This window comes from Diaporthe amygdali (genome assembly GCF_026229845.1).
Source record: "Diaporthe amygdali strain CAA958 chromosome Unknown NODE_27_length_698932_cov_65_101997, whole genome shotgun sequence".
In the NCBI taxonomy this organism is placed as follows: domain Eukaryota; kingdom Fungi; phylum Ascomycota; class Sordariomycetes; order Diaporthales; family Diaporthaceae; genus Diaporthe; species Diaporthe amygdali.
In genome coordinates this window covers 257,186-274,214 of record NW_026517047.1, presented here as the reverse complement: position 1 = coordinate 274,214, position 17,029 = coordinate 257,186, and the positions used below count along the sequence as shown (strand labels likewise).

The 17,029-nt window shown below is 55.2% G+C and overlaps 7 protein-coding genes across 7 annotated transcripts; 3 read left to right on the top strand and 4 right to left on the bottom strand.

The window, feature by feature from the left end:
* Positions 1 to 925: 925 nt before the first annotated feature.
* On the bottom strand, positions 926 to 3,286 carry J7T55_000614 (ATP-dependent RNA helicase MAK5; the record flags this gene model as incomplete). Its single annotated transcript, XM_053131542.1, has 3 exons — positions 926 to 1,801; positions 1,858 to 2,997; positions 3,056 to 3,286. The coding sequence occupies 3 exons, from the start codon at positions 3,284 to 3,286 to the stop codon at positions 926 to 928; spliced, it is 2,247 nt and encodes a 748-aa protein (XP_052990345.1).
* A 544-nt stretch (positions 3,287 to 3,830) lies between these two features.
* On the top strand, positions 3,831 to 5,087 carry J7T55_000613 (uncharacterized protein; the record flags this gene model as incomplete). The annotated part of the gene is made up of 2 exons (XM_053131541.1): positions 3,831 to 3,933; positions 4,009 to 5,087. The coding sequence occupies 2 exons, from the start codon at positions 3,831 to 3,833 to the stop codon at positions 5,085 to 5,087; spliced, it is 1,182 nt and encodes a 393-aa protein (XP_052990344.1).
* Positions 5,088 to 5,232: 145 nt separating this feature from the next.
* On the bottom strand, positions 5,233 to 5,838 carry J7T55_000612 (uncharacterized protein; the record flags this gene model as incomplete). Its single annotated transcript, XM_053131540.1, has 2 exons — positions 5,233 to 5,534; positions 5,604 to 5,838. The coding sequence occupies 2 exons, from the start codon at positions 5,836 to 5,838 to the stop codon at positions 5,233 to 5,235; spliced, it is 537 nt and encodes a 178-aa protein (XP_052990343.1).
* A 1,660-nt stretch (positions 5,839 to 7,498) lies between these two features.
* Positions 7,499 to 8,527, top strand: J7T55_000611 (c6 finger domain-containing protein; the record flags this gene model as incomplete). The annotated part of the gene is made up of 1 exon (XM_053131539.1): positions 7,499 to 8,527. The coding sequence occupies one exon, from the start codon at positions 7,499 to 7,501 to the stop codon at positions 8,525 to 8,527; it is 1,029 nt and encodes a 342-aa protein (XP_052990342.1).
* Positions 8,528 to 9,611: 1,084 nt separating this feature from the next.
* On the bottom strand, positions 9,612 to 9,970 carry J7T55_000610 (uncharacterized protein; the record flags this gene model as incomplete). The annotated part of the gene is made up of 2 exons (XM_053131538.1): positions 9,612 to 9,782; positions 9,857 to 9,970. The coding sequence occupies 2 exons, from the start codon at positions 9,968 to 9,970 to the stop codon at positions 9,612 to 9,614; spliced, it is 285 nt and encodes a 94-aa protein (XP_052990341.1).
* Positions 9,971 to 12,662: 2,692 nt separating this feature from the next.
* J7T55_000609 (uncharacterized protein) lies at positions 12,663 to 14,579 on the bottom strand (the record flags this gene model as incomplete). Its single annotated transcript, XM_053131537.1, has 1 exon — positions 12,663 to 14,579. The coding sequence occupies one exon, from the start codon at positions 14,577 to 14,579 to the stop codon at positions 12,663 to 12,665; it is 1,917 nt and encodes a 638-aa protein (XP_052990340.1).
* Positions 14,580 to 14,866: 287 nt separating this feature from the next.
* J7T55_000608 (transcription factor TamA) lies at positions 14,867 to 16,010 on the top strand (the record flags this gene model as incomplete). Its single annotated transcript, XM_053131536.1, has 4 exons — positions 14,867 to 14,962; positions 15,015 to 15,331; positions 15,776 to 15,880; positions 15,941 to 16,010. 4 exons carry the CDS (start codon positions 14,867 to 14,869, stop codon positions 16,008 to 16,010), a joined length of 588 nt encoding a protein of 195 aa, XP_052990339.1.
* Between the last annotated feature and the right edge of the window lie 1,019 nt (positions 16,011 to 17,029).

Sequence of the window (17,029 nt, the reverse complement as noted above, 5' to 3'; positions counted from 1 at the left end):
TAATTACAGGGCTGCAGAGTGGAGTATTGAAGGTAGAGGGAGGGTTGTAGATAGAGGGGTTGGTTTGTAAGGAGCATGGCCAGGATTGGGAAAACAAGAAAGCCAGAAAATAGAGTGGCCTGCCCGAAACTTGAACTCGGATCTCCCTCTTATGCAATGAGAAACGAGGGCATGCTTCTGTTACATCATCGGGCCACAAGTACATATAGTGCAAGTGGTTTCTTAAAACGACTCTGAGTGTGATGTTGCGTAAGCAGTACTTAAGTAAGCCTTTGCAAAAGTCACTAAATGGGCAGTGCAGATGGAACGGATCAAAAAAGACGACGAAAATGATAGCCTGCCCGAGAGTTGAACTCAGATCTCCCTGCTTGGTCCTTTGGTCCTCGGGAATGTTTCCGTTACACCAACAGGCTACAGGTATGTGCAATACTGCTGAGTCTATGAACCCGGCTGTCTTTCCCAGACCAGCATGATAAACTTAGTCCTGTACTAGGAAGCTAGTCTGTTGTGAAAGGAGCCTTGAGAAGTTCCGCACCATACTAGGGGTGACACGAGGGTCCTCTAGTGAGAGAACCTTATATCAAGTGGCTCAAGCTTACGGCACAGGTCTGGCCCCTCGGTGGACCGGAACTTCCTTGTAAAGAAAGATAGGAAGAAGAGAGCGCGAAGAGAAAAGGCACCTTGTCCTGCTAGTCATTTCTTTGGAGGTAAAGGAGCTGAACTGACACTTGCGACGCATACAGTCTCGGTTGGAAGGTTACTACTACGTGTCCTGGCGTGGAAAGTGCGCTTGGCTTAGGCAAGAGCTCTCGCAGGCACGTTATGCTAAAAGGGTAATGGGTGGCACGGCATAGCCAATGTTTGGATAACGCAGTCAGCTGTTCAAATTCAGGGTATCTTGAAGCACATCCGCCAGCAGGCTCTCTCAATCATCCAATTCCAGCCCGTCAACCTTCCCAAGGAAGTTTCCCTTCACGCCTTCCTTCAACAGCTCATCCATATCCACGCCGCCGCCCGCGATATACTTCTCACTAACACCAGCATTGACCCGCTTCGACAGCAGCTCGCGCAGCTGGGCCCTCAGGGCGCCGAGGTCAGCCTTGGACAGCGCTCTCGCCTCGTCCTGCTTGGCCTTGCGGCCGCTGCCGCGCCCGCCCCACTTGCCCATCTGCTCGAGGTCCTCCGAGTCGTACTCGACGCCGAGCTCCTCGGCGGCGTTGCGCATCCAGTCGTCCTCCTTGCTGCCCTTCTCCTTGGCGAGCTGCGCGTCGGCGATGCGCTTCGCCAGCGTCACCCGCTCCTTGAGCCGGTTCACCAGCCGCCGGTCCACGTCGATGGTGCGGATGAAGAAGTCGCTCTTGCGGCTCAGCCCGGACCCGGGCCGCGCCGTCGCGTGCACCTTGGCGATCAGCCGCCGCGTCGACACCACCTCCTCCGGCGCGCATAGCAACACACTCAAGCCCGACTGCGCCGCGCGCGCCGTTCGCCCAGACCGGTGCACGTAGGCGTCTGCCGCGCGCGGCACGTGGTAGTGGATCACCACGTCGATGCCCGGGATATCGAGGCCGCGGGCGGCAACGTCTGTGGCGAGGAGGATGGAGTGTGTGCCTGGTTTGGCGCTGGTAAAGCGCTCGACGGAGCGTAATCTGGCCTTTTGGGCCATCTGCGAGTGGAGGGCGTGGACTGGGAGGTTAAGATTTTGAAACATGGGTAACAGGCGGCGCACAGAGCCGATGGAGTTGCTGAAGACTAGAATGCGTTGTGTTGGTTGGAGGAGAATGAGAGAGTATAGATATAGATCCTGTTGCGACATCGTTATTAGTGTTTGCGCGTTGTCAATATGACACTTCGACGTACCTTTTCCATCGCACCACATTCCACCAGACCCTCCTTGAGTCCTTGAGCCATCTGTGCCACGGGGTTGACATCGACGAACTTGGGCTTCTCTTCTCGGAAGTTCAACTTTTTCAACAAGTACTCCATGGATTCTTGCGCATCCATCAGGTTGGATTTGCCCTTGCCTGCCAGCTTCTGCTGGAGATTCTTGTTAAACGTAGCAGAAAACACCAGTGTCTGTCTTGGGAAGAGCTCCGGCTCCTCGTCGTCCTCATCAACCTCGACTCTGTCGATGGCCTTCAGAATTTCTTCTGCCTCCTTGAAATGACCGTCCGTGAGGAGACGATCAGCCTCGTCCACCACCAGGAAATTGACTGTCTTGAACGAGTCTAGCAAGGCGCTGCTTGAACTCAGGACTTCCCACAAACGACCAGGAGTTCCGATCACGATATCTGCCTTTTCGAGCTGCCGTTGTTGCTTGTGCACCGACAGACCACCCGTCACCGAGCAGATATAGGGTGGTGTCGTGAGCCCTCCGCACAGCGCTTTGATGTGATTTGTAATCTGGTGGGCAAGTTCTCTAGTTGGGGACATGATCAAGCCTATCGGTGACTTGTTCTCCCCGGACTTGCCCTCTTCCTGCCTGGAAAGCCACGCCTCGACGATAGGTATCGCAAACGCCAGCGTCTTTCCGGATCCAGTCGAGGCCTTGCCGATCACGTCGTGCCCAGTTGTGATTTTACGTACCGCCGCCGCCTGTATGTCCGTGGGTTTTGAGAACTTGAGCTTTGCGAGGCAGGCGATCATCTGCGGAGACAAGTCAAGGGGCGCCCAAGCCGACATGTCGACATCCTCCCCAGCATCGTCAGCGGCAGCATCACCAGCCGACGCAAATACGTTGCTCTCTAGTTCTTTATCCTTCTCTGGCTGAGTTGCACCGCCTTTATTCTTCTTCTGTTTCTTGTCCTTTTTTTGTGTCTGTTGCGTCTCCTTCGCAGCTTCGGTTTTGTCATCGCTCTTGGTGGGTGCTGTCGCATCGGATTCCGAGGGGGAGGGGGCGTCGTGCTCCTCATGCGTGGTGGACGTCACAGGTTCATCGTCGAAGCCTTCGAAGTCGTCGCCATCGGCTTCATTAGCGGTAGGGTAATCGTCAGTGGTAACCTGGCTCCATGTTAGTGCCTAGGTCAATTGCGGACTGGGGCTGCAGAAGACTGCTTACAAACTTGACTACGTTGCCATTGCGCACAACTTCGACGCCTGTGATCTCCTCGAGGCCATAGAAGCCCTCGGCATCATTGAACATCTCGGGAAGTTCAACGGACTTCCATGGCAGTGAGTTGGCATCGACGACGCGCTTCGGCTTTGAGGTCTTGGAGGATTTGGCGGGAGCCTTCTTCCTCTTTTTGACGGGCGCATTGGCAACTGCCTGGCTCTTCCTCTTCTCGACCATCTTGCTTGTCGTGGAAGGTCTTGGTGAGGTGGATGAAAGGCGAGGGTGAGGGAGATGAAGGGCGCAGTATTCCCCCAACCGATCTCCATGTACGACGAAAAAAAATGCAGCTGGTAGCACGCAGTGGGGGTAGCCCGCACGAACCACGAGCTTAATTCAGCCCTACGGCCCATAGATATCTCAACGTTAGCGAGGAACTTGACCGGGTCAACAATTCTACAAGACAGCTTTGCATCAGATAACCGCTTGGCAATATTTTGCAAGTTTTTCATAAACAATGTAGCCTTTCTATGGAGTATTCTCCTGGGTATGAGTTCTATCTGGCAAGTATTTGCACAGAAAACAACTTTTTGGGTTCTGAGGACACGTGCTTATCGCAGGTTGAGCCAGTAGAGTTTGTGGTACTCGCTAACACCAGTTGACTTTGGACCCCTGTGAGCTGCAGACCCTGGCCGAGGGAAATTTTTGGCAGGCATTCTTCAAAGCAACCCGCGCAAAGAATTCCCTCGAGACAGTTTTGGATCTCATTCAATCCCATTTCACAATGGGAAAGTCTTCAAAAGACAAGCGTGACGCTTATTACAGGCTCGCAAAAGAGCAAGGCTGGCGCGCTCGGAGTGCCTTCAAGCTGCTCCAGCTCGATGAGGGTCTGTTTCAACGCTGCCTTCCAGTCCCCATCCGCACCTATCTTGATCCTGACCCAGTGACTAACTTGTTCATAGAATTCAATCTCTTTGAGGGCGTAACCCGAGTGGTAGATCTCTGCGCAGCACCAGGTAGTTGGTCGCAGGTCTTGTCCCGAGTGCTCATCAAGGGTGAGAAGTTCGGCCGTGCAGCATGGCAGGACAAGGAGGCCCACCTGCGGCAGCAGATGCTGCGCGTCTTTGCCCCTGATGCTGCAGAAAACATCGACGTCAAGGGCAGTGGTGATGAGCTCAAGCCACGCAAGGACGTCAAGATTGTCTCCATAGACCTGCAGCCGATAAGTCCGCTACCAGGCATCGTCACCCTCCGTGCCGACATCACACACCCAGCGACCGTCCCTCTGCTCCTAAAATCGCTGGACCCAGACTATGACCCCAGCAAGAGGACCCAACAGGCTTCCCACCCTGTTGACCTGGTACTGAGCGATGGTGCGCCCGATGTGACGGGACTGCATGACCTGGACATCTACGTCCAGTCGCAGCTGCTCTTCGCAGCTCTCAACCTTGCGCTCTGCGTGCTGAAGCCAGGCGGCAAGTTCGTGGCCAAAATATTCCGCGGCAAGAACGTCGATGTACTGTATGCGCAGCTGAAACTTTTCTTTGAACGCGTTGTGGTGGCCAAGCCGCGCTCTTCGAGGGCCAGCAGTATTGAGGCCTTCATCGTCTGTCTCAACTTCCAGCCCCCGCCAGGCTTTATAGCAAGCCTGGACGAGCCGCTTGGTGTCGGCCACAAACTACCACAGATGATCAAGGAGCGGACCGATAGTCTTCCCATCATCGCAAAGACAACGATGCAGAACCCGGACACAGGGGCTTGGGACGTGACACCAGAGGCCAGTTCCCATGCCCGGCCGGATGGTGTGGTTGAGGTTGATATCGACGATGAGACAGGCGGCGATGCACATGATGTGCGATGGATTGCGCCTTTTATTGCATGTGGTGATCTTTCTGCCTTTGACTCGGATGCGTCGTATCAGCTGCCAGAGAACCACATCGCGTTGGATCCGGTCCAGCCCCCTACCGCACCGCCCTACAAACGAGCTATCGAGATGAGGAGGGCGGCTGGAGGGGCCTACGGCAAGACATTGAAGACCTGATCCCAATCCAATAATTTTCTATGGTTTTCGGTGCCGAGGTGTCTATTCTATGAAGTACACCCAGGAACGTCTAACGGGCTTGGCATCTATCTGTTCCCCTTCAACACTCCCAGGTTTGTGGTACCTTAATATGCAGCCATGAAAATCAGTGACTAGAGGCGGGTCCCTTCTTTTCCAGCAACACTAAGTTGGGATTCTGGTTGGTTGCAAAGAAGTCCACGGTATCAAAGATTTCGGCATACAGCTTCTGACTCTCAGGGCTGCTTGAGAGGATCCACAATGATCTCAGCTCGGGCCAACCCTCCAAGATCTCGTTCAGGCATTTCATCAGAAATTTGCCCAAGCCCTTCTGCTGGTGTTCCTTGAGAACGTACACATCCGTCAGATAGCCAAAGGTCACGCGGTCTGTGATGAGCCTTGCCGCCCCTATCATAGTGCGTTTCTGATCTACGGTCGGCCTTGTCAGTCATCATCGCCATCGCCTTTCAAGAGGCAGACTGCGCCCCGTGATGGTACCTTTAATAGGCTGCCCCGAGTTCTCAGGCTCGAGCGAATAGAGACCAATGATCATGCAGCTGTTTACGAGCGTCTGCAGCCTGTCCTCGGGCAGGGCCGTGGCCCACCAGAGCATATCCGAACCGAGCGCGGCGTTAAGAGCGTCGAGTTGCAAGAGGCCAGGGTCGGTGGAGCATAGGTAAGTCCTGGCTGCGCCATCGCCATAAGTCCACGTCTTGTGTTCTTGTGACACCATTTTGGAATCTAAGACTTGATCTTTTGGCAATGCAATTAAACGGTCTTCCATTGGAAAACGCCTTGACAGTTTCACCTGGTCTCTTGAACGCTTTGGGTTCTATACACACACCAGACAGCCCTGCTGCGCACTGCGGATGACTCACGACTAGCCACTAACAGCGCTTCCCTGGATGGCGCATTCCAAGCTGACAGCAGCACTCAGTTGCAGTCCCCGCACCAGTCTCTCCGCAGACAATGCGCATCTACTATGTACATGACCGGGCACTTGGTCAAGATGCACCGTACAGACTCTAATGGGCTGCATGTGGCATACGTATGTAAATAGACATCGCTTACAAGCAGCTGGGGCCGTTCCACAGGCGTGGGGCCGTTGATCATGCATTACCAAGGCCAACGTCGTACTATACGCGTACACCGTACACAATCCCCTTACGCCGACCCGAGCTCGGAAAACTCGGTGGGTCCGTGTCCGGCGGACGTCGCTCAGATTTAACTCAAAAGAGAACCTTCAAGTCGGCATGTGGGACTACAGGCCTGACCCGACAAGTTCTCAGCCGCTAAGGTTGTAAGTTTTTGTGCACCTGGCTCTGAATAGGCAGGTTATCCCGGTGGGGGTCCCGGGGGGAGGCCCTTAGGCTCTGCCGAGCATCGCCAACTATTTTGTACCCAGCTAACATATTCCGGTCACCCTTTGACCATTCTCGTTGAGATAATGCTGAAAAGGGGCTGTGACAAAGAGTCGTTCGAGGATTGCGCAGCCTTAGCGATGATTCTGCTCGTGGCTGAGTTGAAGCCGGGACCACAACCCCTATAGATCCTCTCCGTACTGGGCTTATTGGAGCTGGAATCCGTAATACCAATTTTTGTACACCCCTCTAATTGTTAGAGTTCACGGAAATAACCGCAACGCAGGGCTGGGTAATTGTGTACTTGCGACTTGATACCTTATAAGAACCCCAGTCGCTCATTTTGCTCCATTTATGGCGCCCCGGCGTGGGAAAGGCCCGCAGTTTGCGTCAAGACTTACGAGTCTTCTTGTCGCTCCGGATCCTCTACTACCCTTATGAATACGTGTATTCGTCCACCCAGTCTTGAGTTGGCGTCCCGGGTGACACCGACCTGCATAACATGGCTCCAATCGAAGGAGCTGCCGCTAAGATGCTGCGTAGAAGCCACAAGAAGTCAAGACGAGGATGTCTCGAGTGCAAGAGACGACACATCAAGGTTTGTGAAAGCCCATTCTATCTTGGAGGATTCTATGTTGCGAATTGTGGAGCAGCAGCTCCATGGCTCGATTCAGGACGGCGACCTGGTCCGCTGCTGTTTCCTGAGGGGGCGGGCAAACACCACTCATAACCAAGAACAGAGACAGCTAACTTTCCACAACCTTCCTCCTAACAAAGTGCGATGAAACCCGACCCAGCTGTTTGAATTGCGGCATAGCAGAGCGCACATGCTCATACCCGCCAAGCGGTGCTGCTTCGCCCCCGAACCGCAGATCGCCTGTGAGCGCCTCAGGACAATGCCCAACAGCATCTTCGGAACAGTCGCCGCCGCCGCCTGTAGCGGTGGCCAGTCAAGGACTGAGTGCAGTAGTAGCAGAGCAAAGACCGACTGTCTTTTCAGCGGGAGGTATCAGAGATGACCCGAACGTCAACATGTCGCATCTCGAGCTTTACCATCACTTTTCGCAGCTCCGCTGTACCAACTCCCTGCTCTGCCTTGCGACTCCGGAGCATGCGGCCATCATGAAGACCAGCGTCTTAGAGCACTCAGTCCAGCTGCCTTACCTGATGCACCAGCTCCTTGCAATATCAGCTCGTCACAAGAGCAGGCGAGCAACTGACGACGACGAGAGGGCGTCCTACCTCCAGCAGGCTCTGCAGCTCCAGACCCACGCCATCACGATATTCCACGCCTCGAATCCCGGGCTCCCTTCTGTCGCGATAAATCCAAAACAAAGCATACCGACCCTATGCTTTGCGACGATGTTGGGCACCCACGCGCTATGCGATACCCTGACCGCCCTTGACGACCCGGCATCACCCGCCGACATGGACGAATCCTCCCGGCGCAATTCGCTACAGACCTTCCTCGCCAGATGGCTCGACTACGCCCGCCTCCACCGCAGCGTCAACAACCACGTCGTGGGCGCATCAGACCTCATCCACGAGTCCGAGATGCGGCCGCTCCTGCAGCACGGGCGCGCAATGTCAGAGAGGCACCCAGCCGGCCACCACACCGACGCGCTGCTCGCGAGGATCGCCACGCTCCAGGGCCTGTCGCCAGAGGTCCTCGCCGCGTGCCTGACGGCCGTCGACGGGCTGCAGGTCGCCATCGACATAGGCAACGACGCATCCGCCGAGGGCGGCGGCGCCGCCGTCATCAGCCCGGAATACCTCCCCATCTGGTGGGCGCTCACCGTGCCCGACGGGTTCCTCGAAGCCCTCTCCACGGGCCTGCCCGAGCTCGTCGCCGTGTTGGCGTACTATGCCGTGCTCCTCCACCGCGCGCGGGCGTCGTGGGCCGTCGGCGGCGCCGGCACCAAGCTGCTGCAGATCCTGACCGCGCACCTTGGCATCAGGTTCACGGAGGTGCTGGCGTACCCGCGCAAGGAGCTTGGCTTAGGTCACTTTGATGCTGTTTATGATGCCGTCAGGGGCTGGACGGAGCGGTCGAGCCCGTAGGATATACCCGCGGTTTCGGGCGGGAGGGACAAGAGTCGTGTGAGAGGTAGCTCCGTGGTTCGGAGACGCCCTGAGATAGGGTTGAATAGATGGCGTTCTGGTGCATGATATATACCCATGGTTACAACAAATACGTCATCATTGCGAAGCGATACGAGATTGTGCCGGGTCAGGAGTACCCAATATTGTCTCGCCTTGTTTATCGATGACCATCCAAGCGCGGCTCTTTCGGGTCTGCAAGCTGACTATCGACGTCAACGCTAGCCTATATTCACAACAGCATGTCACGCTGTACAGAATGGCTTTCAACCTGCAGCCGGCTAGGGGGGGCATCTTGATGATGGAAAATCATACTCGACATACTCGATACTCTTACACTTCTTATATTCCTCGGCAAAAGGACTACTGCAGTTGATTCAGTTGGCACAACGGCCCGGACAGACTTCGAAGCCATCAATGTTGATCAACATAAGATGAATAGCCACTGTCAAGAGTCCACTATCCAGCGACCCAACAATTCGACCGTCGGGAATAGCTATACGATATACTGGACGGCAGACTCCGTGGATTATGGGTCACTCAGAGAACCCTTTTGGGCAGGTCTCAAAACTCCCGAGTCAGTCCAAGAACCTCGCCTCGCCGCTTCGGTCGATCAGCCGGCCCCGGCCCATCACATGGACTGCAAAGGCATGTCGCTTCCATACCATGCGGGTCCCAAGAAAAGCTTGGTTGCTCGTGCCGCGTCCCGAAAACGCTTGTCATAGGTCTTCGTGGCAGTGGCAACCGCCAATTCAAGTACGGCTGGTTCCCGGCGAGATGGGATACGACTTCACTGGCTCTGTTATTCATCGGCTCATGCGCTGTGGCCAGAGATGGTGAGCTTCCAAACTCACTGTCTGTGAGCTGTAGCCGGGCAGGGTAACAGCAATATGTACACTTGATTGGTTGCTCATTATGTACATTATAAACATGTCCAAATCAGCTCAGGTCCCATCGTTATGGCTACTTGATCTCCTCCCATCACCAAGGCAGAGAAAAAGTCACTTTCCTCCTTGCAAGACGGCCACCCTCCTCTGGGAATCTTTCACTCCTTGTAGCAAGGCGTCCGGCCCTGTGCCGTGATGAAGGAGATACACTCATAATTGCCACCAGCGTTGCAAGCCGTACCAGCAGTGCCATCGCTGTTGCTCACACCATCAGCTCGGTGAGCCTTAGAACAGATTTCGGTGCAGTCGAGGTTGCCGATCGCGGCGTCCTGTTGTCGCAGAAGGAAGTTCATCAGTCCCCAGGGCTTCTTTCTACATTTGGAGTCTGGCTGTGACGACTTACCGAGTACACGCAGCAGTGGCTGTTGTCTTGGAACTTGCACTGGCAGTATGTGCAGGCCTGTGCTGTGAGGGCACTGGCTAGAAGGACGAGGCCGAGCCGGATTATGGCGACCATGTTGGATATATGTATGAGGTTGGTATGAGAGGAGTAGGACTGGCAAGTGGTCTAGGTTGGGCTTGGCTGGGAATGTGTTGGACCTGCTGCTGGAGGATGTCCCAGCCAACTTGAGCAAGAACAGCAGCTGCCTTCTTATACCTGCGCCGGAGGCCCGGGCAGGCCTGGTTAAGCTGGAATGAGCATCTCCGTTCAACCGCTTCTGTGGAGGCTTGAGGACCGATATGTCCTCTCGAGGGAACGATCAGCCGCTCGCTCGCCGATTAGGGAACCTTTCACGGCAGCCGCCCGACAAGCATACTCTACTATCGAATCCTGATGGGACCTTTCGGCGAGGGCAGCATGGTCCTGACTCGATATTATGCGCCATAGATAGAAGTGTCTAAGTGAGGAAATGGTGGAGCGCTGGGGGGATGTTTTGTGGGTTTGTATCACATTTGGATCCGAGTAGAAAAGACAGATGCCACGAGAGACGTGCATATTCCCTAAACTATCACCGCATCAAGCATGAATGTTTCGCTACTAGTCCCTTTTCAAGGTGCCGAGAGTTTGTTTAAGGTTATCCTTAGTCTTGCATGAGGCGCACTCGTTTCCATCCGTGTTCAGCCTTCTTTGTTACTTAATAATTATGAACATCAGGAGGCAATTGGTCCAACTAGTCTAAGCACTATTTGTGCGACCTCCGTCTACTGTAGGATCTCTTGCGGGTCGCGGCTAAGCGGCTGAGCTCTCCCATACCACGATTGCAGACAGCCCACGTGCTTGACGGACCAAAGTGCTACCACGGCTCACGAGGTCAGTTATGCATTGCCTAGTTTGTGCGTACTCCCGCATTGGTAGTTCTCTATACATAGAAACTGGACATCGGACGACCTTTTACCTTTTACTAAGCTTTCTTGCCACTGATCTGTCAATAATTCAACGTGGTTCAACATCCATCCTTTGTCCGTAAACAAAATCGGCGAGATCACATCCCAGACCAGGAGAGCAAACACTGTCCTGCCCCGGATGTGCTCCGATGTCATACTTCCCACCGTTGTTAATCCGACGGGATCGAGTCAGAACTCGCGTGTACCGCAGGCTCGGATTGGTACCGAGACCCACCGGGTGATATATCCGCGGATAGGACATGTAATGCTCGGCGGTGACATATCCCCACATGAAGAAGTAAGGCGGGTGAATGGTTAACGGGACTTCGTTGCGACAAGCCTCACTCTCTCAACACATCCACTTACATGCAAACACCTCAGTTTCTGGTGCTTCACGTTGCGCAGCTCATAGGATCCACCCCGAAATCCGAACGGCACAGGGCATCCGAGCGGGCCGCGATGTTCCCTGGATGGGTGGGTAGGTTGACGATCCTCAGCATATCGAGGAAAGAGGTCCCGCCGAAGGGAGAACCTTGAGGGAGATTCGCTTGTCAGAAGTGCGCTACGTAGCCCTCGCTGTAGACTAAGAAGGCAAAGCTCACATGTGTGTCTCTATTTTTTTTGGATGGATGACAAGCTTTCTAAAGTGACAGACAGTCCTTCATTGCTGTGAAACCGCCCCCGGGGAATTGACGAACTGGTGAGCCTGTGGTCAAAGACCTGAAGAAGGCAGATTTACGACATATATGCCATTTGCCCGAGAAATGGAATTATGCAACTCGGTCCGGCCGATTTGAAGCGTGGGTCTTCTGCGTGTCAGACAGGTGCCACGACCGACTTGCAGGGGGTTCGATCAATGTGCTACGTAGCACATGATACAAGCTGGCAACGGCCACATTGAAGCCAATGACATGGGGATGGCGATGATGAGTGTCGGTGCAGCAATTGGGAACATATTCGCCAGCGAGTCATCACATCAGCCATTGCTCCCGACCTCAAGGGTAACAGCATCGACTCACGCACCCGTTCATGTCCCAACGACGCTAGGGATCAAGCACTCTCGAGGTCACCCACCATTGTGAACCACATCACACGAAGTCGGTACAGGGAAAATGATCATGTAATTGCAGACATCTCTACATAGCGGGGGGTATTTTCGACAAAGCTGCTACCAATGCAAGATCGAGACCGACGCAGAGAGAGAGAATGAAGAAGAAGGAGAGAGAAGAGGAAAACCAACCCGTCCCCCCGAAGATGCCTCGCTTGAAATCGTCCAACCCATCAATCATCTACAGCATAAACAGTCCCATAATAAGCCAATAACCACACACACATATGTATGTCCAGCCCAAGCCCCCATGCTTCCATGACCTGATATGTACAGGTGTATAAAGGTGAAGGGATGGAGTCAGACGACGCCAGCAACCCGCGGCATCGCACCATTCCTGTTACTTAAAAGCAACTTCCATTCGCGCAGCCAGGTTGTTTTATTATGTATAACACCTCTGTTTTGGGGGCCGTACATAACCGCCCGCATACCCCAACCATACACGGTGGGTGGTGAGGCAGGACACACCTTGAGCACGCCATATGTCGTGAGGGTGGCTTGAGCGCGGCTCATGGGCCGCCCAACCCCTACATGGGGAGATGGATCAACACAACCGTGTTTTAAATGAAATGCGTCTGGCCTCCATCCTCCAAAGCTCTCCAGGCTTTTCTTTTTTGGTGTGCTAGTTCCATTTACTGGATGCAGTCGTCCTCATCGTGAATATTTTCCAGCCGGGACCAACCCGATCCGAATCCTGATCCTGATCACAAGCACTTTAGTCCGCCATGCTTGTCGCCATTCCCGCCGTGGGCGCGAATCCGCCGCTGTATCCCATGGCCTCGTCGGAACTCCCGCTGTCGTCGCTCCTGTCCGCGTCATCGCCCTGGCTGCGCGGCGAGTGCATCCCGCTGGGCGCGCCGCTACCGCCACTCGTGTCAAGGTCCATCAGGCCACTGTCTGCGCCGGAGCCAGAAACGATGTAGCTGCCAGACCCAACACCACCCATGCTCATTCCCGCTCCGCCACCTCCGCCCAGTGCGAGCAGGCTCGTGCGCCTGCCGCCCGTGGCGCCCGCCAGCCCCGTCAGGCTGCCGGAGCGGCTCATGGTGGCGGGCTTCTCGGGGAGCTTCTTGAGCAGGCCGGTGGAGATGTCGAGCATGCCCATGGCGAACTCGGTCAAGCCGCGGCCCTCGCCGGGCTTGGACGACACTGATAGCGTCCAGCGGTACTCGCCCAGGCGGCGGCGGTACCACTCAGCCTCCTCGCGGCCGGGGCTGGTGGCCCACAGCAGCGAGCCGAAGGTGCCGATGAGGGCGAAGTTGGTCTTGGACGCGAAGTACCAGAACGCGCGCAGGTGCGACGGCGTCAGCCGGTTGACAAAGTCCATGGCCGAGATCAGCCGCGCCTTGGCCGCGTTGCGGCAGATGTGCAGGATGTAGCTGTCGTTGGCCGACGCGGCCGACGACGCTGTCCCGGGCGGCGTGCCTGAGTCGCTCGACGTAGGCGCCGGGTGCGTCTGCGCCAAGGACCTGACTATGCGCCGGTGGAGGGTGATTTCGGTGGCAAAGTAGGCCAAATGCAAGTACCCGATACTGGAGAGGCGGTTGGAGTTTGCGTTGGCAACGGGGGTCTGGTACGTCGAGTCCATCCGTATCGCTGCCGGGAGCGCCGCGTACCACTCCTTGAGCTTCAGCTGAATCGGTTTTGCGAGCGACAGCACGAGGTGGGTCCCCTGTGCCCCGGCGTTGTTGACATTCTGCATCGCTTGCAGGGTGTAGAAGGTCTCGAGTATCTCGCTCATGATCTGCGTTAGCTGGACCATCTGCGAGAAGAGCGTACGGCCCTTGTCAATGTCGTCCCTCCCGTCCGCGTCGTCTTCTTCCCACTCCACGTCAGGAAAGTCGTTCGGCCCCAGGAGCTGGACTGCCCACTGAGATGCCAGGATGTGCGAAGGCCGCCCGTGTATTAATGCGCCCCATTTATCTTGCATGTACAGGCCCCAAGCAAGTCGTTTCCTCAGACCCCGTTCCCACAGAGGTATCTTCCAGTGCGAGCAGTCGAGGTGCAACCCAAGTTCCTGTGCAATGGCAATCAGTTGTGCTGTTGGTGCCCACTGATCACCCTCGGGTCTTTGCGAGAGTAGTAGCCCAGCTTGAACAGTTGACAGCTTCGGTCGGTACATTGCGTCCGCGAGGGTTGTGCGGACGAGCCTCTCCAACCGCCTGACATTAGGCCGGGGCAGAGGCGATAGGTCGTCGTCCTGGTCCCACCAGTTGATGGCTAGAATGTACATGGCGGCAAGTAGCGGCGGCGAAAACTCCTTGGGTGAGCGCTCGTACTTTTCGTAAAAGACATTCTTCTGGATGATTGGGTAGGCAGGATGGATGATGCGAAAGTAAAGGTCCACGAGCTTCTTTCCGTGAGGCGCAACAAGGCTCTCAATCTCGTCGATATCCTCGTAGATGTGCTCGTACCCTGGCGTGTTCTTGTCGGGCAGGAGCAAGAAGGTATCATCGTCACTGACCTTCCGAAGGGTTCCTCGTGATAAGAGGCTTTCATCATGGGGGTCAAAGGTAGAGAGGTTGATCAATGACGGCTCAAAGTCCGTTGTGGGCCCGACATACTGGCTGTAACGGTCCTCTTGCAGCCCAAGACTGCGTTTGAGAAGAGTTGGCCCCCCGAAGTTGGCCATCTCTTCGATGAAAGAATTACTTGCGGCAGTGCTGGACAAGCTGGAGTGTTGTTGTCGCCCACTCCTGTTATCATACCTTCCAGGTGAGCTAGATTGGGGCCAATCAAATGTCAGTCGATTTGTGATCACATATGGGAGAAGGGGCCTGATCCCAGCAAAGGCGTTCAAAAACGCTGATAAGGCTTGCAATGCGCTGCGGCCCGCGAAAACTGGTAGGGCACAGGGCATGTGGAATGTCTTTGGAGTGTGGGTGAAGTCACTGACCCTCTTTTGCTCCTGCTCTCAGTATGATCGCCATGCAATTTGCGTTTCCGAGGAGGAGGGCTCCCAACCAACGAACACTCGGTGGCCCGGGTTCGACAGGAGATGCAAGCGTCGTCGTCGTCGCTCATCACGCATTTGATTCGGCCTAATTGACAGGCCTCACAAGGCCAGGCGGGAATCCCTGTCGACGGAGATCCAAAGGAATCCGGTGTGTCGAAGCCGCTGTTATTGAAGCTTCCAGAATATGTGTCAGTGTGGATGTTGCCAGGACGGCCATTCGTCGAGAAGCGTGTGGGTTTGGGTGCAATGGCTATGGGAGCCGTCCGGGAGATGGCGCTTGGTATCGACATATTGAAGGTCGAGAGGGAGAAACAAGGCCGGCAGCCACAAATACCGCGCTTCGACCTGGGCCCGGCAGCAGGTGTGAGCGATTACCTTGCCCAGGGTATGTCGAGACACGGGGCTCAGAAAGATCCGCTTATCACCGCGTGAGTATGTGAGTCCCGTCTTACAGGCTTGTTGGCGGCGGGCACCAAGACACAGATTGGGGGTCCTCGTCGCACAGTTACAGTGCCGCTGTGCTGATATCTCCCAGATAGCCCTTGGGGGGTGTTGTTTTGGTTGCAGGTGGTGTGATGTAATTCGCCAGGCCAGGCCAGCTTAGGCAAGTCAGGCTGGCAGGGTGCTGTCAGCGAGATATGACAGCCAAAGAGGAGCCGTAGCTAGCTAGTCCCCCAGCCAGAAGAACAGCGTAATGGGGTACCGTGGTGGCAAAGGTTCTGGTGACGATGTCTGATAAGGGGCCCGGAGATAAGGGTGTCCAGGGGATGGGATGGGATGGATACTGAGTGACAACGGCCGCGGGGATGTATATAATTCCAGACAAAGTCAGGTACCCAGCAGCTTATCGTGCTGACGATACGCACGTCCAGTACAATGGGCGCACAAGATGCGGGTTGCTATACAGTGCCCCGGCTATACCGCCCTGTCCGTGGACTGCGATATCTTGTGGGTATCGAGAATGGACAAGTGCCGTGGTATGTGAGCTGCTAGGCTGCAGGAACAAGCCACCCGTTCAACCTTATCAACAAAAACAGCTCCGCGGGCATCAACTTGGTAAAAAATGAGAGCGAGCCCTCGTGGAAACTTCGTGTAGAGAGGACCTGAAGTGCGCCAAATGATGGACCAGACCTCGAGGGCTAGGGGTTCCTAGGTGATGATCGAAACCAGGATTAGATAAGCTTGGCTTATCTGTGTCATTTGTATTGAGAATTATTTCCGTCAAGCATAGCTCCTCTGGGCGAACGGTAGCCTATGATCTTGTGCCCGCGTCTCTTTCTCCTGTGCCGGCGATAAGGCGCGCAAGAGTATGCAGAGGTGAACGAAGAATGTGACGTGCAGCTGGTTGAAACAGGGAAAATGGAGGGTGTTTTTGGGAAAAGTAAGAAAACATGTGAGAGTGACGGTGCGGTAGTCAAAGAAGAGGTGAGATATGCTTCCCGTCTCACGAACCCCGGGAATTTCGGGTTCACAAGTGTACCAGGAGGAACAAGGCAAGACCTTGGGTGCTACGTACGGATCTGGGAGATCCAACGGTCCAGGGCAAGAAAAGCTTGTGATACAGTACTTGCTGGTGAACTAGAAGGCCAGTCTTCCCCTTGCTGAGCAAACTATGCTGCTGGCAATGTAATGAGACAGACTGGCCAGGCTGTGCAGAGTCAGTCGCACGAGCCCGAGGCAAAAAAAGACACTGACTTCATCCATGTCGCGTTGTGCCGGGGCCCCGCCAAACTAGCCCCGTCTCTGCTTGAAAGGAAAGGCGGTCGTTAGCTGAGGTGTGGTCATTGGGGTCTGTGGCATTGGACCCGATGATCGACCTCATCTTGAACAGACTCGGGGCGATGGTGATGTTTCATGTCGGTCAGCATTTACCAAGACCAAAACGTTGCGATATGATGCGGAAAGATAACGGGCAGCCAAAAGCGTGACCTTTATCATGAATGAAATTCATAATGACAATTGCAAATGTTCGGAAGCCGGCTGGGGCCGCGTCGGACATCAAAGTCGAGGGAACTCGGTCGGGGCCGGGGTCGCTAACAGCAAGCGAGGCGCGCGGAGGCAACTGTTTTGCGTGCGTTGGCAGTGCGGACAGGAGGGCGCCATGCGGCTGAAGCTAGCAGGCGCGA